Source organism: Triturus cristatus, chromosome 1_2, assembly GCF_964204655.1.
Source record: "Triturus cristatus chromosome 1_2, aTriCri1.1, whole genome shotgun sequence".
NCBI classification, from domain to species: Eukaryota; Metazoa; Chordata; class Amphibia; order Caudata; family Salamandridae; genus Triturus; species Triturus cristatus.
In genome coordinates, this window is record NC_140580.1 from 1008617516 (window position 1) to 1008642754 (window position 25239).

A 25239-nucleotide genomic window follows, 5' to 3' on the forward strand; every position below is an offset into this window, starting at 1 on the left:
CATAGATTTAGGGTCCAATTACGATGTCTTTAGGAAAGGCTCTGGATGGGATTTGGTATTGCAGAATCCGATTCAGAACCCTTGTTTCCTACCAAATCGTACAGTTTTCCCAACGATCAATAACGATGTCCGGAAACTGTATGAGCAGTCCGCAGCGGTTCCAAAAGGCATTTTGTCTGTCCGAGTCTTTCGAAGCCGAATCGTTCAGCTCAATGGGCACGGTTTACAGATGAGCGATGACTATGACCGATTTGGACAGCCGTTCCGACTCGGTTTGCCCGAGACGAAATGGCTTTCAGAATCGGTCTTTGGGGACCCATTGCGGGCCCCCCTTCACCCAGAGGCGACCGAATGTGGCCCGTGGGGGTGCCCAAGGGACTCCTCTACCCAACCATGCACAATGTGGCCAGCATCATGGGTTTCCCGCCACAGGGTGTAAGGTTTTCCCCAACCACCCTTTTTCCAATGGGAGCCTGTGTTCTTGGTCAGAACACAGGCTCCCATTGGAATCAATGCGAGTCCGACCAAACGATGTTGGGAAGCATCGTAATCGGTCATCCGGACTAACAGGACAGGATTCGGTAGGAAATGAGTCTGGAACCGATTTGTTCGGGACAGTTACCTAACGGCATCGTAATCGGCCCCTTAGTTGGTGGAAATATGGACTATGGCTCATCCCCTCGCACTCTGTGGAAGAACTGAGGCATTATAGGGCAGAAGAGAGTGTGGAATTTTATGCTGCCAGCACTGTACTTGAGTGTGAAAAGGAAGCTTGCACTGAGCGTGCTCTTTCTCTTCTTTGTTGTGTGAGGGAAGCTTGCACTCCTTTTTTCAGTGCTGTGCCTCTCCCCTGCGATTAAGTGCTACTTTCAATGGTGGTGCTGTAGGAGTTGTGTGTGTGAAGGGTGCTAGCCCACTTGCTACGGATGTGTGTGCTTTGTGTGTGCGCACACTCATGAAAGAGTGTGTGTGTTCCTGCTGATGATAGGCACATTCTGTACGCGATAAAAGCTTGCACGGCCCCTTCCAAAGATACACCAATGGGTAAATGGAAAACTTCTGTTTCCAATCTTTTCAAGAAGTACATTTCAGAAAAAAGTTCCTGCAAACAATATTTTTTTTCTGAACTGATGGTGGATTCCGCTTCTAGAGAGATTTTTCATAGCTGCTATGGAGAAATGCTTTGAAACATAAGGACCATTGTGACTAAATAACCAGCTTCTGCCTCACGGAGTGTGGTGCTGTTGCTGAAGGATAAAAAAGCTATTTAGATGAGCATTGCACATGCCCTGTAAGTCTCATTGACCATAGTATATCACCTACAGATTTACACTTTTAGACCGGTGTTCAAGCATGTGACATTTGGTCTTTGTGAGATTCGACAGTAGTTAACAAATATTGGGGGACTAAGAGATAAGCCTGAAGTATCTAAGATCTGGTATGTTCTCCAAAATTGCATCTTCTTCCGTATATCAATTACAAGCCCATGATTATACCTTCCACCCCTCCACAACCTCCCCCAAATATCAACAAATGTTCACCCTCATCAGACCAATGCCTGTGCTGCTCGCTTCTCTCATCTGATGGGTGCTGGTCAGGCATTATGATTGCCCTGGAAACTTGGCAAGGGGCTAATTTGCATGTCCTTTAAAGGCGATGAACTTTTCCAAAAATAGTCCTTATTAATATGTAAAGTATTGTGTTGTCACTGGCCCCCACTGAGGCACGTGCTCAAAGATGGACGCCAGCATCGCTCTTTCAGAGTTCCCTGCAGAGCAGCATCCTTGCCTCATCTCCCAGCAATCAGCCTCGAACAAGGCAATGCTCATTGCTCACACACCTAATTTAGCTGAAAGAGCACACGAGACCCATCAATTTTCTTTCAATAAACATAGAGTGAATTTAGTACAGGCCCAGTAACTGGTCTTTTATGTTATGGTTGTCTTTATGAAATTCCTTTTAAAGTTGGATGGATTATTGCGATTTGAGTACATGACTGCTACCCAAGAAACCAAGGTTGCAAACTAGATTGGCCAGAGTGTGGAAAGATTTTGACCCTTTAAGGTGGCAGCAAATCTTCTCACCCGGTGGTAAGGTATCACACAGAGAAATCCACTTTTTTCCATGGCAGACTGCTAGGTGAAAATGGGTCATAGACTGATTTTCCACCTGTAATGCATTTCTTGCCATCTATCGGAGGGGCAGGTGAAAATGTCCTGACTGTGAAGATGGATGGCTTTGTGAACTCACCCCCACTGGTAAGTCCTCTGTGACCCATGTTATGATGGTACAAGGGGTCTCCCGATCCCCGCCTATTTCGGGGAGGCCTACCTGTTTCCCCTGCATGCATGACCTAGATTTAGAGTGCCAAAAAGCTGATGTAAATGTGGGCAGTCTGTGCCCTCATGTTGCTAGCTTTGTAATGAGGCATGTACCTGATTTGTATGTAATGACTGAGGTCACTGCTGCATGTGTTTTGTCAGCAGCAGGAGACCTCGCCTTCCATAATACAGCTGTAGCTCCTACCTGGCGGTGTCCACTAAATACTTGTGGAACTACCACATTTTTGAACATTCTGGTCCAACGTGTTTTAAACCCCAAGTACATCATGTGCTACCATTGACTTGACTGTGACCATTAGATTTACTGTAGTAATATTAGATTTCTAGTAGCTACACCAGGGTGGCAGTTATTTGGGGGCTCACACTAGTGAATATGTGTATGGACTTATGATTTAGGCAATAATTGAATATCAGTAGGGGGTACATTAGCCCTCCTAGGAGATGGATTAAGTTATAGGTCCCTCATTGTGAAGCACTGCATTCCTAAAAAAAAAGAAACCAGCAATTTTATGCCCAATCTCTATTGTGCCAACGCATGACACGACAACCCAAATATGCAATGTCAATAAGCCAATTAGTGATATATATCTAACACAAATCTAGTCTTTTACTCAGAACTGTCACTCCACTTGCACATTGTGAAGACTGCAACACATCTAACATCACAAGGCAAGATTGCCCCAGATCTGCTTCATAAAGCCAAGGCACCTCCAACAATATCACCTCAAGCGAATATTTCCTAAGACTGTGACACCAAAACATGGCAACTTTGTCACACCAAGCCCTGACAACGTACAAACCTTTGATCTAACCTGTTTTACACCCCAACCCTCCTGCATATAGTTCATGTTAGTCAGAATACTGCCATTTCAGGCTTTTCCACTCACCACCATACAACGTCAAACAAACTGCAAAACCAGCTCTTCCATTCTCACATAAACAATAAAACCTTTGCAGTGGCAGTTTAGGTCAGAATGAAGAAGTATATAAAACCCAAGTAAAGACTTCTACCTCTCCGTGCTTGTTCAATTGACTAGTCAATACCAAGCCATAACTCCTCTATCTGTAAAGCCTGTAGTCAAAGTAGCTCACAATGGCCATGTTAGTTCAACAAAATCCTAACATTGTCAACTTACATGTGTTAAACTCTCCCCGTCACTTCTGCGCAACACCTGCTGATCTTCCATCATTATCCAAAGGCTCTGCTGTCTTATGACATCATAGTGTGCTAAAGTGATTTTGTTAGTGATGTTGCTCTGACCCATGGTAAATCAATTAATGGTATCTGAAGATTCCCCACTCTGTTAACACCAAGTCTAGACAACCACAGCATTGTAACCTTAGAACACTGAAGATTAGCCATGCTACCAGTAGCAAGTACACAACCTTGACACTGCAGGACCACAACCCTAACTTTGCAATCTGAGTTTATAGTATCCTATTTATGCTAGACAAATCTATGACTCTTCTAACACTTCTACTTCAAAATGTAACCTGCCTAATCTGAAAAAAACACTACCTACATTCATTCTTGTAGATATTCAACTTCACCCACAACACCCCACACCGACTTCATACATTATTCCCAACCCTCACCGAGTCCAGCTGAACAGCATTAACATCCCCAACACTGCCAATGAGCTCTAACACAAGCTATGCAATGCTTCAATCAAATGCAGACTCAACACTGACCTAGAAATCTATTACCTGAATGCTGCAACGCAAAAACATTTCTTTTGCTTTTTGCAATTCCCAACAGTGTTACTCTAGTCTTGCATTGCTTTCCTTCACTGGTGTGTCCTTCATATTACAAGTTAACATCCATTACCTCACTCTAGTTTAGCTTTTGAGTAATGGGAGAATTTAATTTCTCTAAAGAATTCTCATTGGACCTTCTGGTCGTCGCTTGCTTAGACCTTTTCTAGTCACTGACAGCTCTAAATGAGCACCTTCCAGAATGTCCTTGCTATTTGTTCAAGAAAAGGGAGTTGAAAAAATATATCCACAAAACCTTTGTTTCTTCCTGCTGCTTGTGTGTTTTTAACTTTGCAGATCATCTTCATCTACCTCTGTGTTCTTTGGCTCATGCCATGATCCAAAACAACCTTAGTTAATTCTAGCGTGAGGCACTTATGCTGTTGAAATAATTGTTATTCTCTTTGTCCAACCTCTTTTTGCAGCAAGCAGCAGAATTCCTTGAAGTCCAAGTCTGTTTGGGAGCAGAGGACAAGTCAAATTCGAATGCACAACTTTCGGGCCAGTTGTGAAGCTTTGTACAACGAGCTGGACCCAGAAGATCGTGTGCGCTATGCTACCACGCTCCACATCCGCCCCGACATGAAGACTCATTTGGATCGACCTCTGGTGGTGGAGCCAAGGGGGGATGGCAAGAACAATGGTAGTAAAGCTGGCCCCACTGATGCCCAGGAAGCTGAACAAGGGAAGGTGTCATCAACCGATAGCACAGAGGCACCAAGAAAGCATCACCGACACCGAGACAAAGGTGGGGAGCAAGAGAAGAGCGAAGGTGGCAATGAAAATGGTGACTCTGCCAATAACAGCAAAGAAGAAGGGGTACGGCAGCACAGGAGCCGCAGCAAAGAGGGTGAGGGAAGTAGCAAGGAAGGGAAAAGTGACCGAAACCGCAGTCAGGAGCAGGGAAAAAGGCATCACCGCCAAGGATCCGTCGAGGAAGGAGGTGAGAAGGAACACCGGCGGCACCGGACCCACCGTCATTCTGCTGAGAGAACTCCCAAGGATGGCAATGGCACAGCCAATGGGACTAAAGGTGAGCGGCGATCAAGGCACCGGGGAGGTTCAAGGTCGGGAAACCGGGATGGTGACCCTTGCTCCAGAGGTGAAAATGGAGAGGAGCCCCACCGGCGCCACAAGATGAGACACAAAGCGCAATCCACCTATGACACAGAGGAGAAGAAGGAAAACGGTGAGGAAGGTGATACTGATGATAAAGAGCAGCGGAACCATCGGCCAAGGTGAGTCACAGAAAAGGGAGGAGCTCAGAGCATCTGCCTTTAGATTATTTTGCTTAGTACAATATAAAGTTGAAGAGAGGCACATCACAAACAACCCACTCCCTATGCAGCCTTATCAGTTAGATCCTCATATTGTGTTGTGGGCGTGAAAATGTGAGCTACTGGGTCTCTGCTACTTTGTAATGCATTTTTATTGAGCTGGATATTAATGAATCCATTTAAAATCCTGTTATGATGATGGACAGCAGTGTGAAATATCATGGTGACAAGTATATCATTGTACAGAATATTGCAGGTAAGAATATTGTTTTTCTAAGTCTTTAATATTTTTAAAGATAGTTATTATTGGTTTTGTAATATTTAGTCATTTTTTCTGTGTTTTAGGCTATTAATATATTAAATGTAATTGTTTGTATTTTTTAATAGTTGTTTTTTTGTTTGGTAATATTTTTAATGTTTTGTTTTTGAGCTTATTTTATTTCTTCAACTACTGGCAGGTATGGGGCTATACGGGAGGAGAGTGGGAAGAAATGTTAATATATATTTACATTTGTTATGAATTTTTTGCAATTTGAAAAATGTAATTGGTGAAATAAAACTTTTATGTTAATTATTTCATAGCAGCATCATTTATTACATAATATCTAAATAATGAATATTATGATTTTTTTATCAATTGATTATTTAGTGCTTTTCTAAAATTTTTAATTTAGTTTTAGTTAGATAGTTGTGTTATTAATTATGTAAAGTATTTAATGAATTAAAATGAATGTATTTCCTTTTTTGATGTGCTATTTTTTTAAGAGTTACTTTTTTGGGACTGGTTTTCCTGCGATTTATTTGATATTTTTTAGTATCGTTTCACATTTTTTGTGGATTGTTTGGATTGTAGGAGAATTGGTTGGGAAGAATTTAGAAGAGGAGTTTTTTTAAATTATAGATTTGTTTTGTTAAACTAAAAGAAATAACCTTTAATGATTCTTTTAATTTTTTTTATAATTTTTAATATTTTTTTGTATGTTATGTATAACAATTATTATATGTTTTTTAACACTTTACCTAGTGTTTTTTTAATTTGGAGTGAGAATAGTAAATCTGCCCCTCAGAAAGTCCACCACTTTTCCTACTGTTGCTTAGGTTGGGGTGGGAATCGTAAATCTGACCCTTGCAAAGTCCAGCACTTCCCTACTGTTCCTGGGATTAGAGAGAGAATATTAAATCCAACTGTTTGAAAGTTCAACGATTCCATGCGGTTGCTGAGGCTGAGTGAGAATAGTAAATGTGACTACTTCAAAGTCCAACACTTTCCCTACTTTTACTGGTGTTGTAATGGGAATACTAAATCTGACCGTTCTATTGTCTAGCCCTTTCCCTACAATTGATTATGTTGAAGTGAGAATAATAATTCTGATGCCTCCAAAGTCAGCACTCTCCCTATTGTTTCTTAAATTCGAGTGGGAATAATAAATCTGACCTCTCCAAAGTACAATACGTTCTCTAAAGTTGATTATGTTGAAGTGGGAATAGTAAATCTGAGCCCTCCAAAATCCAAAGTTATCCCTACTGTTGCTTAGGTTGAGGGGAAAATAGTAATTCTGGCATCCCAAAGTCAAACGCTTTCCCTACTGTTGATTAGGTTGAAGTGGGAATAGTAAATCTGATCCCTCCAAACTCCGCCACTGTCCCCTTTGTAGCTTAGGTTGGATTCAGAATAGTAAACTTTATCCTTCTAAAGTGCAATAGTTTTCCTACTGTTTTTTTAGGTTGAAAGGAGAGTGGTGCATTTTCTTTTATGAAAAGGATTTTCTTTTGAATTTTGAGTATTATTTTTGTTTTTAGTTTAATGTAATGGTTGATATTTATTTTTAATTTAATCTACGTATTACTTTTTTTTGGGAGAAATATCTATTTTTATTCTTTTACATTTTGTTTTCTAATGCTGCTAATTTCCTTTTTATAGTTTTTTGTTATTTTTAATTGTATTTTTTGTGCTTTTTGTATTGTATATTGTGTTGTAATTTAATATTTTTATTTTATTCAGTAACTGTTTTATTAACATTAATTGTAATAATGTATTGTTAAAATATAATATTAATGATTATATTGTATAATTCCATTTGTTTTCCATGTTTGATTATAAATTTATATTTTATATAGTTTGTGTTTATAAATGGTTATAGTTATTATTTGTTTTAATGTTTGTAAAAAGTAATTTTATTTAAGTATAAATTATTTATCATGTTTTACTTACATTTATTTTACCCATTATATTTTTTAAACAATGTATTCCATTATTTTTAGATTTTAATATATATATATATTTTCACACACACACATATATATTTCTTTAAAGTTATATTTTTAAATATACATACTTTCATATAATCTCAATATTTAGTGCCAAAATATTTTGGATAGAAAATATTTTTGTCGTTTACCTTCAAACTATGTAAACTCGATATTCATACCACAATATTTTTGCCACGATATTTGTGTATCACAATATTTTTGATGACGATCTTTTGTCACAGAAGTGTATAATTAAGAAGTGCATGTAAACTACATGTCTACTAGGTCTGCTTTAGAGAAGGTTTTATCACTTAAATTTAAAAAATGAGTGCAGTTTCTAAAGCATTCGCGGTTGGGTACTGGCCACATGCAAAGTTGCTTTAGAGGCAATAACTATTCTTTTGATACCTGATGCTATACAGATGTGAACTATGGGCCTCCAGCAGTCTAGATGAGATGTGGCTGCAGCCCACATTCTAAACTTGCACCACATTCCTTGCCTCAAGCACCACTGTGAAAGTTACTGTGCTCAGAGGCTCGGCCTCCGAAAAAGAAGAAATTTAGTCTCACTGCTTAAATTAATATTTGTGGCAGCAGGGCGTTGTAGTATAGTAGAGGGTAATTTAGATTTACGGCCCAAATCTGGAGGTAAACTTGACAACACAAATACTATTTTTGCTGTGTTTTACCCCTTGATGAAGCATTTGCCTTTGTGTGTTAAAATGGGACATAATCGGTGGTAAAATGTTACTGCACTGTTTGGTACATTTCTAGTTGCATAGTTGCTCCCAACTTCTGCCTGTTGATAGATGGCTTTTCTTTTGCTTGATGTGGATTTACTAAGTTACTGATGTAAAACATCAAACTTGTCTTTCTACAATACCGTAATGTCAAAATTCAAGTAATTGTGGGCAGGCCGTTGTTTTTCTGTGGTAGAAGGTACCTATGTTTGCAAAGGTAGAGATGCAGCTCTCTATCATTAGGGGAAAGGCCTGGAGACTGAATAACATTGGCCAACTTGGCATTTGTCTAAAAGCGTTAATTTATCCTGAGGGTCTGTGAGCTACTACACGTTTGCGCATTCCCCACCTGATCTGATGACACCCACAATCGAAGTGCACACATGGGTATGTGTCTTATTAAACTCTTCTGGCATACTACAATATTCCCTTTGTAGATTTATGGTTATACTGTGAGCAGGAAATAGATGGTTAATTGTTTTTCCTTGTATGGATTGTCTAGGTATTTCAAATGTTTTGGCTATATTTGGAAAAGGTTCTTTAACCACAAAAACAATAAGGTTTTCCGCACTGTGTAGTTGGTGTTACTTTTTTTTGGAAGCAGCAAATCATTTTCCAGCATTCGCCCATCTTTAGGCTTCACTGAGATGTCCTGGTATTTGGAAAGCAATGCCACACCCAGTAAATATGTTTACCACAGGGTGCACTGTTTAATGGGTGCGGTAAGAAACACTTCTTTGCTCCTAAAAGTGAAGCAATGAAAGTAGATATAGTGACCATTTCAAGTTTTTTTGCTATGGACCTGAAAGCATTCTTCAAAAGACCCATAACTGAAAATCACTGGCACCACATGTGGTAGAAGGCTGCTGGCAATGGTATGTATTTGGCACATTCCCCATGCCAAAGGTCGCTTTGAGGTTGTCCACTTGCCACTGGTCAGTTGTCATTGAAGATTGACCACAGGGCTTTGTAGCACAATCTGGTGTGGGGAGGGCCATGTGACTCTCCCCATTAGTCATCACTTATTTTCTACAAGGAGACCCCCACAACCTAGATACATCTAATCCCACATTACTCAGTACATATCTAAAAAGTATGCTCTTGTACGTGCTCTCCAGGGAGACTCAAGGTGATGGGGAGACAGATGCCATGAATGTGCCTGTGGGCTCCATGCCCAGCTCTGGGGGCCTACACCAGGTCCCGGAACAGCCAGAAGACGCAGACAACCAGAAGAATGTGCGGAGGATGGGACAGCCTCCTATGGAGAAACCAAGCAATGTGCACATTCCAGTCACGGTCACAGCGCCTCCTGGAGAATCTACTATTATACCAAGTGAGTGATCTTAGGACCAACGTTCTGTCTCTCTCTTGTGAGAGCACACCATACTTATTATGTACAGGCATTTTATGTCTCTTGTAATGTTATTGCATCTGTGAAAGCAACCAATAGACCTCTTTGCAGCTAGCTCAGAGAGTCCATCCGTTTACATAACCCAGTGGACACATCTGATAATATGTACATCTCCATATGGATCCATGTGTTAAAATACTGAAATGAATACAGATGTTGAGGTTAATTTCACCAGTGGATACAGCTGTTATTAGATTCTCCAACGAATAGAGATGTTAAGGTGCTCACTTTGATCTGACTTTTGAGGTATCCTGGTGGGTCGAGGTAAAAGTTTGACCTGTAATGATAATATTGTTTATAAATTAACTAGAAGGTACAGTTTCTCATCATTGGATCTAAGTTTTGTTTTTATCCAGTGCTTGAGATTTCAGCTGTTGATTAAGAACATGCAACAAGCTTGAAGATATCATGTTGAATGTAGCTGCTGTACTGACTCAATGTATGCAAGTGTAAAGGTGGGTTTATAGATATAATAAAAGTGAAGTGTTGCCCAACCGAATATAGCTGCTGGGAAATCTTATTGGGTCAGCTGTTCCGTTGGTCTATCAAAGACTGCTGATGTTGTGCACTAAGTTCCATCTACTGTTGAAATTGTTCTTTTGTTGGTTTTCTTATTTTAGTGAATAATATTGATTTTGAAAGTAAACTGGAGGAGAAGAAAGATATGGAGGCTGATGACCTGACGAAGAACGGCCCCAAACAAATACTGCCATACAGTTCCATGTTTGTCTTCAGCTCCACCAATCCGTAAGTGCTTGGCTGCCATATTTATTGCCTGCCATTTGACATTTGCTATGAACAACCCCACTTTCCTTTTCCAGTAGTATGTAAAATCATAAAGATAGGACCACATTTATCCATAAATTGTAGGTATTTGTTGTAATTCACCTTCAAAGTGCAGCAAAGAACAAATTCTGTCTTCATGGGACAGTGATATCTGACTTTCAAATATGGGCTTCAGGGCTTTGGTCTATTGCCTACTTCATAAGAGATTTAGAAACATCAGAATAGACTTTGATCTCTAGGGAACCCACAAAGCTCTTCGTGGAGCGGGCTTGGGTAGAGACAAGCCATTTTCCACACTTAATCGCTAACTCCACATTTACACTGTGCAGTATTATTCCTACTGTATTATTCGTAGGCATCAGCAAGTTCCTGCTTTCAGGACAGAATGGCAACTTGGGCCTAAAATCAGATAATAACTTAAAAGATCAGAAGGCGTTTGGTGCCATAGAGACAAGATTCGTTCCACAGAGTAGGCTAGAGGTGATGAAGGTAAATTATACACTAGTTTACCATTTGACACTTTGAATTCCTCTCTTTATCATATAACATTTACATTACTGTACAAACCCCAACAATAAAATAATACAGTGGTCGGTACACCTTCACTGGTGCTGATCCCTCCATTCTAACAACATCAGGTGCATTGTGATAGACCCTACCTGTGGTCACTGTTGCTCCTCATAGATAAGCATCTTCTACCTCTAAAGCAGTCTTCTGATGAGAGTCATGGTCTTCAGAACCCAAAGTCCTCCATCCTTCTACCTGTGTGCATCCTCCACAATGTAACAGGTTTGGTGCCTGGAGTGGAGGATTGCAGTCACAGATCACTAAACATAGTGCAGCCTACAGTGGATGCCTTGTATCAGTGCTTGGTCTGGATGTCCTATGGTGATCGGCTTGACTTTTCCTTCTATGATGCCTGCAATTTACAAATTAAACATCATTTGGCCTGGCACACACTCTACCCTAGACCATGGTGCAGCACTGTTGTGAATAAATACATCCTGTTCGATAGATGTAAGAAATTGCACAGCGTGTGGTAAGATCACTTGTTCTTGTGTGGACTGTTAGATTCCAGATAAGGGACTTGTTGGTTTTGGACAGTGTAAACTGGAAGGTTATGGGCACTGGTGCACCTTAGAATATCAGAATGTTGGTGTACTTTTGATGATGTGGTGTGTATCTTGCACATCTCTGGATTGGCTATCAAGCCCAGATCTGTCTTACCTCAATAGTGAAGATGTGGAATAGTAGGGCCACTGGCATGGGTGAGGGATGGATTGGTCTCATCTGGGTCAACAGGTGTGCACTGGACCATCATTGGCACAACTAAGTAAAGAGAGGTCTCTTTTTTTATAGTGGGTCTTGCAGGGAAAAGTTTCTGCCAGTAGTATGGGATGCAATGTCTTCTGGGTGAGCAGTAATACCCCAGACAAGTGGCTGCCACTGGTATGGGGTTTAGTGTTATTTATTTATTTAGTGTTTTACAGAGCGCAAACATGACCCGTTAAGGTATCAGAGTGCTTTACAGGGATAACAAGTTGTGTACATGCATGACATAGACAAAAAAGAACATGAGAAGGGATGAAAGGACGTGTTGGTATCTTTAAGGCAGGCGATTGTCCACTGAATGACCACAAGTATGTAATGCAGTGTTTCTGGCTTCAAGATGTGCAGGTGTACCCAGGACAGTCACTGACATTGTTATGGACTGTTGGTCTCATTGGGCAGGTGTGCATGAACAGTCACTGATGTTGACAAGAGATGCGGCATTGGTGTATTTGGGAAAGGCAGGAGCTCACTGCAGAGTTATTGCCAGTGGTATTGAATGTTGATCTCATCGGTGTGCGTGAGTGTGCACTGGGCAGTGACTTACTCTGGTACAGGGTGCAGCTGTATGTATGTAATGAACAGTCTCTGTACTAGAATGGGATGGAGTATTGGTCTCTTGCAGGTGTGTGTGTATGTGCGTGTGCACAGTCACTGGGCTAGTGTAGGAAAAGCAGTATTGATTCTGTTTTGGTTTGAAGGAGTGCATTGATAGGTCAGAGCCTCCAGTATGAGGTTGAAGGTGTTTCAAACTCGTATCTCATTAATGGAAGAGCTGCATTAGCAGGGCACTGATGAGGCTCAGGAACCTGGGATCGAGGAAGGAGTGCATTCTAAAGTCATTGTTCATGTTATTGGTGAAACACTTAAGTGTGGGTTTTAGTCGAGTATGTCAGGCGCATTGTTACTGCTGTGTGGTGACAGACACAACGCAGAGGTTTCAGGGTGATGTATTTACAAGGCTTTTCCTCTAGTGTGGGGAGAAGCATAGCACTCTGAAATCTTAGTGTAATGTTTGGCAAAGTCACTAGTCGTGGTACACATTAGGTTTGATGAATGGTAACATTAGGAATGGAGGGTGTGTACTGACAAGTCCCTGTACCTGATGAAGAGAGCACATTTCCAGTAGCATGTGGTCTTTTTGGAAATATATTGATTGTATTTGATAGGGCTGTTTGTACTCATTTCATGGAGCGGGGTGCGTGTTCAACAGTAATATGGCATGGATTACATTGTTCCACACTTAATGTGTGCATGGACGGGCCACTACTCCTGATATAGGGCATCATTCGTTTATGGCCACCAATGAATGGAGAGCTTGTGTTAGGCACTTAATGACCTAGCATAAAGTGCATTATTCTTGTCTGAATGCTTGTACTGCCAGCCCTTCCTATCCCTCCCCCTTATTGAGGACTCAATAGAAGTAGTCTGTGGTCATCAAGAATGAGAAGGTGCATTAATAGTTGTTTGGCATCGACTGCAGAGGTGCATTGTGTCAGTGCAAGGTGCTGTGAAGGTTAGACTGTATATATTCAAAGTGCCTCATGTCTCCTCTTCTACTCCATGTGGTCTAGGGTCCGCCGTCTGTGCCATTACATTGTGAACATGCGCTACTTCGAGATGGTCATTCTGATGGTCATTGCTCTCAGCAGTATCGCTCTGGCTGCTGAGGATCCTGTCCAATCTGACGCACCCAGGAATGATGTAAGTGTTTTTCTAGAAGTTAAAATGTGCAGTGCTTGAAGTGCAAAGGAAATTGAATTAAATAGGTATCCTTAACTTAATGCTAACCATTGAATTTACCTTGTTCTTTGTAGTGGCATCTAGGAACAGTAATTCCGATGCAGTACCTCACATGTGTTGGAACCTCCGGTAGTTGACGTTCACATGAATCTAATCCTAATCTGCTGCACAGGGAAAATATATAGATTGAGCATGACAGAGACCCCTTCTTGAAGACTGTCTACTTGGGATTCTTGGCTAAGTGATTGGTTAAAGACTAAAATGCCCTTGGATTATGGACACCAAATACTGATTTTATTCTTAATTACTTGCTCATGACTGAGGTGTTGGGTCTATCTGGTTGTGCTCTAGGTATAGTTACATATGCTGCTACGGACTGGAATCCTGCCTAAAAGATGCTTGGAGAGAGACCTGCATCTTTGTCATTGTAGATTCATCACACTCGTGAGAGTGGTAGCCTGTGTGTTACCTTACAGGGAAAGCCTATGGGTTGTCAATGGGAATCTATGGTTGTGTGTGTTACTGCTCTTGGGATCATGGGCATCTGCTATGAAAGCAAATCCTCTTATCCCAATCTGGCCACACTGTCCTACAGAGTCCTACACTCTAAGGTCATATAACCAAAAAAAGAGGCTACCAATACCCACAGATTTCCAAATTGGTTTATCTTTTGTTTATAAAACACTGTTTGTTTTCTTGGTTTATGTAAGAGGTGTTGTCTGAGATATAACATGGTCACTTTGAGGGTGTGGCATGAGAGGCCAAGATGGCGGATGCTCTTTAACTGAGCTCTGCTCCACATCCCCTACAATCCGGCATTTTTCCTTTCAATCTTCCACTGTCGACCTTACCCAGAATGATGCTACGACCAGCAGCTCGGGGCGAGCCGGTGCTTGTGTCTCTGGGTGCCCGATACTGACAGGAGCCCTCCGATGTGTGCCTTGCCGCTGTCGACTCACAGAGGATGAGGCCGAAGACCGATACCGGGGCAGCTGCTAGCACGGACCTTGTAACGGCCCAGGAGGACCCTGACACACTTCTCGTGTGCCCTTCCTGCAAGTGGAGCCGAGGACCAGAGACGGTGCCCCCGCCTTCTTCTGCGAAGGAGGATTGGGCTGCGGCCTTGACCCTGGCCAGGCCCGGGGGCCGGTGGACTCAGCGGCCTGGATGCCGGACGCCTGCGCACTCGCGTCCCACTGCGGCCTGCACTGGTGGAGGAATCCCTTGACTAGGACTCGGGGCTGCCCGTGGGGTGTTCGTCCCTGCGCAGGCCCCCCCGCCAATCGCTGCTGGATCGACGGCCTGCGGCTGAGGGTGAGGCCTGCTGCTGGAACTATGGTTGGGCCGCCGTGAGGCCTGCAGGGGGAGCGGACGGGTGGCGAGCGGCTCGTGGCTGAGGGTGAGGCCTGCTGCTGGAGCTATGGTTGGGCCGCCGTGAGGCCTGCAGGGGGAGCGGACGGGTGGCGAGCGGCTCGTGGCTGAGGGTGAGGCCTGCTGCTGGAGCTATGGTTGGGCCGCCGTGAGGCCTGCAGGGGGAGCGGACGGGTGGCGAGCGGCTTGAGGGTGAGGCCTGCTGCTGGAGCTGCGGTTGGGCCGCTGTGAGGCCTGCAGGGGAAGCGGTCAGCGAACGGGTGACGAGCGCTGGGGAACCGCTACCGAGGATGAGTCACCATCCGGGGGCCGCACTCCTCGGACCCCATCACTTTTTCTCCCCCAGTCTGGGCCTTCACTTACCTGGTGATTCGACGGCCCGAAGGAAGAGGTGAGGACAGCAGGTGGCTCTCGTCTCCTTTATTGTTCCGCTGGAGCTGTCTTTTAATTGCTGCGGTGGACGTTGTGGGTGGCGGGCGGCCCTGGATGTGCGCAGCCTGTGTGCTAGTGCAGGACGCCATGAGGGGGACTACACAAAGCCTCTATATCCACCACCCCTGGTCATGGGGGCATGTCTGTTTGCACAGCTACCGCACACTACACAAAAGCTTCCCCTCTGGTGAAGTACAGAACCTCATCCTGTGTGTTGTGTCCTGCAACCAACCATCTGCTGGACCCCCTGTTATTCCTTGGCCCTGGCTTGACTGCCACTGATGGTACCTGTTTTCCGTACACAAAACACGGGGAGATATGTTGGCCTCCATGACTGTCCACCCGCCTGGGGATGCACGTGCTGCATGACCGCTGGTGTCCAAGTGGGCCCCGGACGCCCCTTCTTCTTTTAGTATGGGTGGCCAGCCACCACCAACCACTCCACAATACATAGCAACTCCTGTTTTGTGGCCCCTGAAGAGTGTGTTTTTCTGAGGAGCATGTCCCTCGCTATATAGGGCCTGGCGCACTGGACCCCAACCAATGCTTGATCTGGAGCTCCTCAGAGGGGCAGATTCCTCACGTTAGGGGGACTTGCATACATTGAACTGTTTTCATGGGCTCCCGGAATACTGTGGAGATGTAACTTTCGCCGACTGGGCCCGTATATTGTGGATCAGAGGGCCTGGTCATGACAAGGGGCGAGATTGGCGAGGGTGGACACCCATGAGGCTTGAGAGACACCTGCTTGGGGCTCTGACCTTGGGACGAGGGTCATTCACTGCTGGAACTTGCTACGCTACTGGACTCCACTGGGACAGTGACTGGTGAGAGACATAACATGGGCAAAGATAAAGATCCGAAGCCCTACAGACAGTGCAAAATGGACCACTATGCAAGGGTGATGACCCCTCCGACAGAAGCTGATCCAAGTGCCCAGACCATGCCAGATAATGAGCCCATGTTGCTCGCAATCCAGTCCTCTGAAGAAGCTCTGGAAGGAAAGATCAGAGAGGTCCAGTCAGAAGTATCCCTCCTTTTTCAAGACCTACGGAAGGTAACGGAGAGGGTCACTCCAACGGAAACTAGAATTTTGGAGGTGGAGGATGTAACGCACAGCCTTCGGAGGGAAGTATCGGAGCTTAGTGCTACGGCAAAGGATCTGCACTAGTGTTTGGAGGATGCAGACAATCGTGCTAGAAGGGAACAATCTGAGCTTTGTGAGCTTCCCAGAAAGGGGCTGAGGGTCCCAATATGGGGGAGTTTCTGAACAAATGGTTGCGGGCCACCATCCGGTCCGAACAGTTCTCCTGCTTTATTATAGAACTTGCCCACAGGGCATTGATTTCTAGACCACCTCCGGGGGCCTCCCCACGTCCAGTAATTGCACACTTTCTAAACTTCTTGGACAGAGACATGATATTGAGGGAAGTCCGCCGTTTGGGAGAGATCCGTCATGAAAACTCCAAAATTATGGTGTTTCTTGATTACTTACGCGAGGTACAGAAGCAGCGACGCACCTTCGACTCTAACAAAGCTAAACTGAAAGCCTTCCAACTGCCCTATATGCTGTTGTTTCCAGCAAAGCTCAAGGTCATATTTGCGGACTAGGCAATTTTCTTCCAATCCCCGGAGGAGGCTTGGAGCTGGCTGGAGGAGTGTCCACCTCTGGTGAGGGCTGGAGGAGAACAATCTGGGAAGGGGCAAGACCTAAGGCACGCTGGACCAGGAGGGGGAGAAGGAATCAGACTGATGGGCCTTGGCGCAAGGGGACCCCGTTGGCAGAGAGGCGATTGGAGAGGAGGTTGAGAACGTTTTCGGACACTGAGGGGGAATCACCCTCGACCCCCAGGAAGTCCAAAACAGCTTGGAAACAGAGCAGCAAGACTCTGGATGTTACAGAATGGGACCTATCCTCGGATACAGACAAACCACAGTCTTTGGTTAAAGAGATTGAACTCTTGAAGCTTGGTCCAAATGGGCACTGCCTCCCCCGTGAGGGATGGAACAGGATGGGCTTGGCAACTGAATAATGATATAGGGCTAGTATTGACCGTAAAGGGGATGATTGGAACCCCTCTGCCACACTTCTAAAGCACTCGGAGGCTTCTGGGAGATTGTATTCTACTCTATTGTTTCCTTTTTTGTAGTTCTCAGGAAGTTGTGAGTTATTGATGGGCAGAGGGCTACAGACCTCTCATACTCTCTTTGTGCATGTTTTGAGCCAAATGTTATGGTTCAGTGCGGGAGCTGCTGGGGGGTGTGTGGGAGAATGGTTGGGGGTTTATTCTGTTCTAGTATAATCTGTTTTCTTGTTTTCAAAGGAATGAGGTCACGATTTCCCTTAACTGGGGGCACACACAAGAAACACTTACTGACTTCTCCCACATGGTACTGCACAACTCAATAGAATACCGTCACTCTCTATACTGACCTGAAATTTCAATGGTCTGTGCAACAAAATTAAAAGGGTTCTGGTGGCACAAGTGCATGCAGCCCGATATAGTGTTCCATCAGGAAACCCACTTACGGGGGCACACTGCAGGTTTCTAGGGTTGGGGGCTATACTACTCTTGTGCATGCAGGTTTTACCAGAGGGGCCAGATGGGTGGCCATTTTGGTAAAGAAGTGTCTTCCCTACCGTGGTAGATCCCAATGGTAGACATGTATGAGTGCAGGGATGTTGGGAAAGGACCGAGATGACCCTGCTGAGTGTATATGCCTCCCAGAGACTCCATTATAAACAATGGGGTAGTTCCAACTAGTCCTTGGACCTGGGTATCGATTGTTACAAAGAAACAGTGGTCCTGGGCCAATTATTCGAAGAAAGTACTTGATTAAGAAAAATTAAATAATTATTATTTCATCCTTTTAGAGCTTACAATCGTCAGCTCACAACCATCTATAAGTCGTTGGATTATATCAAGGCAACAAGATGTGCAAAAACCACTATGTTGTATTACAATATATGTATTTATTAATTAAAAGAACAAGGTTTACACAAACCTTGGAGGGTCATGAAAGAAAGAAAAGTGTTCTAGGGAACGTGTAAAGGGGGTGCTCAGAGATATATATAAGAGGAGTCAAGAGAACTCAAGGTGTGCAGAAAGTAAAAGGCATATATTTACAAAACTGGTATCAAATAAACCGTTCAATGCAACCTGGCCATATACAAAACATTCATTTGAAATATATTTTTCATTAAAATATAGGGAGAGTTTTACTTTGACTGAAAACGGGGGTGATAGGGAGAATGGTCCAGGTGCAATTGGGGGTTGTTTGTTGTAACGCTTTTCGCCCTAAGTGGGATGGGTATTCCCAGACGTGGGACCCGTGCTCACTACGCCACTGGAGTCAAGCTATCCTGGCTGATGACGGCTGATAGCCAGAAACCGGTCCTAGGATGCTTGATTCCGGTCCAGGGAAGACATGGCTTGGCAGTTCGGGCTGGACTGTTCCCATGAGGCACAGGGTCAAGACTGATTTGCATATGCCCATGTCTAAACTGGGGTGGTGTAGTGGGCAAAAGAACGATGGATTTAACCCAGATCTCTTGACTGGGGGAGAATGTCTGCATTGTCAGCATTCCGTCCATCATTTGTTTGTTGTAACGCTTTTCGCCCTAAGTGGGATGGGTATTCCCAGACGTGGGACCCGTGCTCACTACACCACTGGAGTCAAGCTATCCTGGCTGATGACGGCTGATAGCCAGAAACCGGTCCTAGGATGCTTGATTCCGGTCCAGGGAAGACATGGCTTGGCAGTTCGGGCTGGACTGTTCCCATGAGGCACAGGGTCAAGACTGATTTGCATATGGCCATGTCTAAACTGGGGTGGTGTAGTGGGCAAAAGAACGATGGATTTAACCCAGATCTCTTGACTGGGGGAGAATGTCTGCATTGTCAGCATTCCGTCCATCATTTGTTTGTTGTAACGCTTTTCGCCCTAAGTGGGATGGGTATTCCCAGACGTGGGACCCGTGCTCACTACGCCACTGGAGTCAAGCTATCCTGGCTGATGACGGCTGATAGCCAGAAACCGGTCCTAGGATGCTTGATTCCGGTCCAGGGAAGACATGGCTTGGCAGTTCGGGCTGGACTGTTCCCATGAGGCACAGGGTCAAGACTGATTTGCATATGGCCATGTCTAAACTGGGGTGGTGTAGTGGGCAAAAGAACGATGGATTTAACCCAGATCTCTTGACTGGGGGAGAATGTCTGCATTGTCAGCATTCCGTCCATCATTTGTTTGTTGTAACGCTTTTCGCCCTAAGTGGGATGGGTATTCCCAGACGTGGGACCCGTGCTCACTACGCCACTGGAGTCAAGCTATCCTGGCTGATGACGGCTGATAGCCAGAAACCGGTCCTAGGATGCTTGATTCCGGTCCAGGGAAGACATGGCTTGGCAGTTCGGGCTGGACTGTTCCCATGAGGCACAGGGTCAAGACTGATTTGCATATGGCCATGTCTAAACTGGGGTGGTGTAGTGGGCAAAAGAACGATGGATTTAACCCAGATCTCTTGACTGGGGGAGAATGTCTGCATTGTCAGCATTCCGTCCATCATTTGTTTGTTGTAACGCTTTTCGCCCTAAGTGGGATGGGTATTCCCAGACGTGGGACCCGTGCTCACTACGCCACTGTAGTCAAGCTATCCTGGCTGATGACGGCTGATAGCCAGAAACCGGTCCTAGGATGCTTGATTCCGGTCCAGGGAAGACATGGCTTGGCAGTTCGGGCTGGACTGTTCCCATGAGGCACAGGGTCAAGACTGATTTGCATATGGCCATGTCTAAACTGGGGTGGTGTAGTGGGCAAAAGAACGATGGATTTAACCCAGATCTCTTGACTGGGGGAGAATGTCTGCATTGTCAGCATTCCGTCCATCATTTGTTTGTTGTAACGCTTTTCGCCCTAAGTGGGATGGGTATTCCCAGACGTGGGACCCATGCTCACTACGCCACTGGAGTCAAGCTATCCTGGCTGATGACGGCTGATAGCCAGAAACCGGTCCTAGGATGCTTGATTCCGGTCCAGGGAAGACATGGCTTGGCAGTTCGGGCTGGACTGTTCCCATGAGGCACAGGGTCAAGACTGATTTGCATATGGCCATGTCTAAACTGGGGTGGTGTAGTGGGCAAAAGAACGATGGATTTAACCCAGATCTCTTGACTGGGGGAGAATGTCTGCATTGTCAGCATTCCGTCCATCATTTGTTTGTTGTAACGCTTTTCGCCCTAAGTGGGATGGGTATTCCCAGACGTGGGACCCGTGCTCACTACGCCACTGGAGTCAAGCTATCCTGGCTGATGACGGCTGATAGCCAGAAACCGGTCCTAGGATGCTTGATTCCGGTCCAGGGAAGACATGGCTTGGCAGTTCGGGCTGGACTGTTCCCATGAGGCACAGGGTCAAGACTGATTTGCATATGGCCATGTCTAAACTGGGGTGGTGTAGTGGGCAAAAGAACGATGGATTTAACCCAGATCTCTTGACTGGGGGAGAGTGTCTGCATTGTCAGCATTCCGTCCATCATTTGTTTGTTGTAACGCTTTTCGCCCTAAGTGGGATGGGTATTCCCAGACGTGGGACCCGTGCTCACTACGCCACTGAAGTCAAGCTATCCTGGCTGATGACGGCTGATAGCCAGAAACCGGTCCTAGGATGCTTGATTCCGGTCCAGGGAAGACATGGCTTGGCAGTTCGGGCTGGACTGTTCCCATGAGGCACAGGGTCAAGACTGATTTGCATATGGCCATGTCTAAACTGGGGTGGTGTAGTGGGCAAAAGAACGATGGATTTAACCCAGATCTCTTGACTGGGGGAGAATGTCTGCATTGTCAGCATTCCGTCCATCATTTGTTTGTTGTAACGCAATTGGGGGTAGTGTCGACGATTCGATCCGACTTATCGGCAACCAAGGGAATTTTGTACCTCACCCATGCGGATCTTCCTCAGGACAAGGGGGGAGTGGTGAAGTGATCATGTAGCGCTCAATTTTGGGTCCAATGAATGTGGCACCAATACCCGTATTAATGGCAGGAGCCAACTTTAGTTTGAAATTCAGTCTGTAAGTTGGCTAAACCATGGACCATGGCCGGTGGCTGCTACCGCGTTGGAGTAAGGAAGCCGATCGCCGCACCTCCAGCTGTATCCATTACGCTGAGTCCCGGATTGCTTCATTCAATCAAGAGACTCGTGTCACGTATGCGGGCTTTGGAAATTATATCCTTCGGATGCTTTGGGCACCACCACCATGGTTTAGCCAACTTACAGACTGAATTTCAAACCATAGTTGGCTCCTGCTATTAATGGGGCGGGGGTAGGACCGGGGAAGCTGCAGAGGCGGAGCCTGTGCAATGTCGCTGTTCGAGACACCGAGTGAACTTAATTTGGGGGCAGAGGGCACACATGAGGGTCTGCAAATTAATTACATAAAGAAGCGAGGCCGCTAAAGTGAAAGCGGACCGCGCTGCAAATCAATTAAATAAACAAGCGTGACCACTAAAGTGAAAGCGGACCGCGCTGCAAATTAATTAAATAAACAAGCGCAGCCTCTAAAGTGAAAGCGGACCGCGCTGCATGCAAATTAATTAAGCTAAGAAGTGTGGGCGCTAAAGTGAAAACGGACCGCGCTGCAAATAAAAAAAAACATTAAACAAAATAGTGCTCACAGCCAAGATAAGGCAGACTGTGTAACATGACGAGTAAAAGGTCTAATCATTATGGGCGGTAACAAATGGAGACAAGGCGGTACCAAGGAGGGACTAACAAGCCTATTTACCAATCAGAAGCCAGCATTTAAGAAGGACAATGACACAAAGCCAATGACAAATATGGGCGGAGAGTGGGCGGGGCTTCTAGTGCATACCCTACTACAGCATGCCTCGCAGAGCGAGCAGTGCATGTGCGGCGGCGCTAGGCTCGACATAAAAAGTGATAGGGCATGTTAAAATGTGCAGTGAAGTTCTTCTTAAAGCAGGTCCAGGTGGGATTTTGAAAGACAGGAGAAATTAGCCTTATTGATGAACCTGCACTTACTGCTTTCTTAGTACTAAGACTGTCTTTCTTTCCTTGTTTCGTCAGTCTCTCTCACTGTCTCTTTTTCTCAGTCTCCCTTTGTTCTCTCTTGCTTTCTCTTTCACTCATTTTCTATTTGGCTCACCATCACTTTCTTATGGTTTTCTTTGCTGTTTTTACCTTATTTCTCTTACTGCTTTTGCATCTTGTCTTGCTCACACATGCTGTCTCCCCTGACTGTATTTGTGTCTCTGCCTCTCTCTCTCGTGCTCATAGTTTTTATTATATTTTCTAACCTTTTCTTCCTTTTTCATTCAGTGTTTCTTACTCTTCCCTTATGCCTTCTTTCTCTCTATCTCAGTCAGTGTTACCATTTCATTCTCTGCATCTCTTATGTCCTCATCAGCCTTGCTTGCTACCTCTTCTTTTCTATCTCTGTCCCATTTTTTCTAATTTTCTAATTTTCTCTCTTTCTATCCTTCTTTTTCCCTTCCTGATTTCGATTTGTGTTCTCATTACTTCTTTCACTTTCTTGTTCTGTCACACTCCCTCTTTTTTTCTTGTTGTTTCGGTTTCTTGTGTTTTCTATACTTCTGTTTCTTTTTCTATCTTGCTACCCCTCAGTTGCGAGTTTCTCACCCTCTGTCGCTATTTTACAGGTCTTGAAGTACATGGATTACATATTCACTGGTGTCTTCACATTCGAGATGGTGATAAAGGTAAAGTCCTGCCCATCCATCTTGTCTTTCAGCGGGATGAGCCCGAAGTGGGACACTCTCTGAGGGACCAGCTATGATGAAATTCACTAGTAGCTTGTGGTGAGCTTCCAGGAAGCATGGTATTTGAGTTACTTTCCTTGTGCCCAATCAATGGATGAATAAATATAAATGTTTGTAGAGTTCAACCAGCAGATATAAGTACTTCTAGGTACTGACATTCATGTCACTCAACTAATTATCCATGCTTCTGTTTATTGTTCACTTTGTTTCTGAACCATCTGCTTCTCTCTAAAGCCCTATCTGTGTTTTGCAGCTAAGTTGATTTCCACTCCTTCTGTTCCTCACATGTGTATTTCCACCTATCTCTGAAGATTTTTCTTGCTCGTCTGTGTTTATCCTATTACATTTATTTCCTTTGCCATATGTCTGAATGCTAGATTGTACACCTTCGCCAGTCCCTCAATCTCAGTGACTGGTCCTCTGAGCTTTTATCAGAGGTTGAACTCTAAGTGATCTGAGAGAAGAGCTAGGGGCAAGCCATGGTGCCTTAGATATATCTAGCACCACAGAGGAGCCCTGTCCTCATATCAAACTTTGCTCCTAATCGACCATCATCACATTTTTAGCCATGTGAAGAAAATATTTTGAACTGCTTTTTCCTTTCTTGCATAATTCTTTCTAAGTCATTTGAACTAAAACTATTATATAATTTGCCATTGTTATAGTAGACATACATATCCATCAAAATAGATCTAAAAATTGACCATAGAGGTGTATGTGCTTTCAGTCCTGTGTGGTCAAAGCACCAGTTGACCACCATGGATTGGGGCCACGTCTAAGGCTGTTTCCCGCCCTTCAATTTGTTGCAGAAGAAAAAGAAGCAAATATTCCAAGAGTGAGCCCAACAGTCCATGTGCTCCTACAGAAGTGATCTGACAGGACCTGAATCTGGGAGTAGCATTTGTATCTGTATTACCCCGCGGAGACTTTGGGAAAAGCAAGTTCTTGTGCAGAGTCTTATGGGGCAGAAGAGGATGAGTGGTTCCATTACAGCATTCTTGGCTTGTCCTATGCTTCTGTATTGTTGGTGTCCTGGGCTTCTATTGCAGATGAATAGTGTGAGAGCTATGGATGTTAGTGTGTGACTTCCAGCTAGCACCCCCCACAGTCTGATTGCTCTGGTTCTTCAGATTCTCATATTGATTTATTGTGGATTTGGTCAGGACCTCAGCCAGTGTTTCCTCTCTGGTGTTATGGTCAATTGGCACCATCAGCATCCACCACTTTGAAGGACAGACTTTAACAATGTCATTGACTTCCTGGAAAAATATCAATGATGCCGGAGCAGACAATTCTAGCTGTGAAAGGACTTAGTCTCAGCCACATATAGATTGTGCCTGATCTAGGCCTGTCAGGCAGGAATCACCTTTGTGGCCTAGAATACCTTCTGTGAGATCTCTCAGACACTGTTCTTAGCATCCACCTCTAAAAGAACTGCTTTTCTCTGACCAAAATGCATTTATAAGCCCCATACTGCCCTAGGTCAATCATGCAGTTATAGCCATTCTCTGGCTCTATGGCAGTCATGCAGTTTTAGTCCTGACTGGGGTAATGATGGACATAGTGTTTGTTTGTTGCCACCAGGAGCCACAGATACGCCAGTAGAAAGTAGAGACTTCAGGTGATGTCTCCTTATCTCTGGGACACTGTCAGGCAGACACCAGCCCTGGTTGCACAGCAGTCCTTTGAGTACTTTGGAGAGCACTCCATTCCTTGGGCATAAATGACTGGACACTGTAATAAAGTGGAGTGGTTTGGGTACCACCTTTAGATACAACGTTTAGAGAGGGGATGTGTATCTACTGTCTCATAAGATAGAGTTGGTTTGGAGTGATTCAAGTGTCCTTCGCAGGCTGCTCTCCAAACAGCCTTTGTTTAGAGTGATGCTTCTCACAGGAGGTAACACTGGGGCTGTCTCCAGCCTTTTATCTCCCTCACCTTCCACTACAGAGTCTGCAGTCCCATACTGGAATCCCTACAGTCCACCGAATGGTAGTGTTGAGT

At 44.6% G+C, this 25239-nt stretch overlaps 1 protein-coding gene across 1 annotated transcript in view; it reads left to right on the top strand.

Annotated features, from left to right (window-relative positions):
• Positions 1-25239, top strand: part of CACNA1B (calcium voltage-gated channel subunit alpha1 B) — a 1044174-nt gene that overhangs the window by 816501 nt on the left and 202434 nt on the right. The window contains exons 20-24 of the mRNA XM_085611669.1: positions 4523-5335; positions 9483-9697; positions 10396-10522; positions 13465-13594; positions 23116-23175. Of these exons, the coding sequence (XP_085467795.1) occupies positions 4523-5335; positions 9483-9697; positions 10396-10522; positions 13465-13594; positions 23116-23175 (1345 nt within the window). The remainder of the gene's footprint in view (positions 1-4522; positions 5336-9482; positions 9698-10395; positions 10523-13464; positions 13595-23115; positions 23176-25239) is intronic.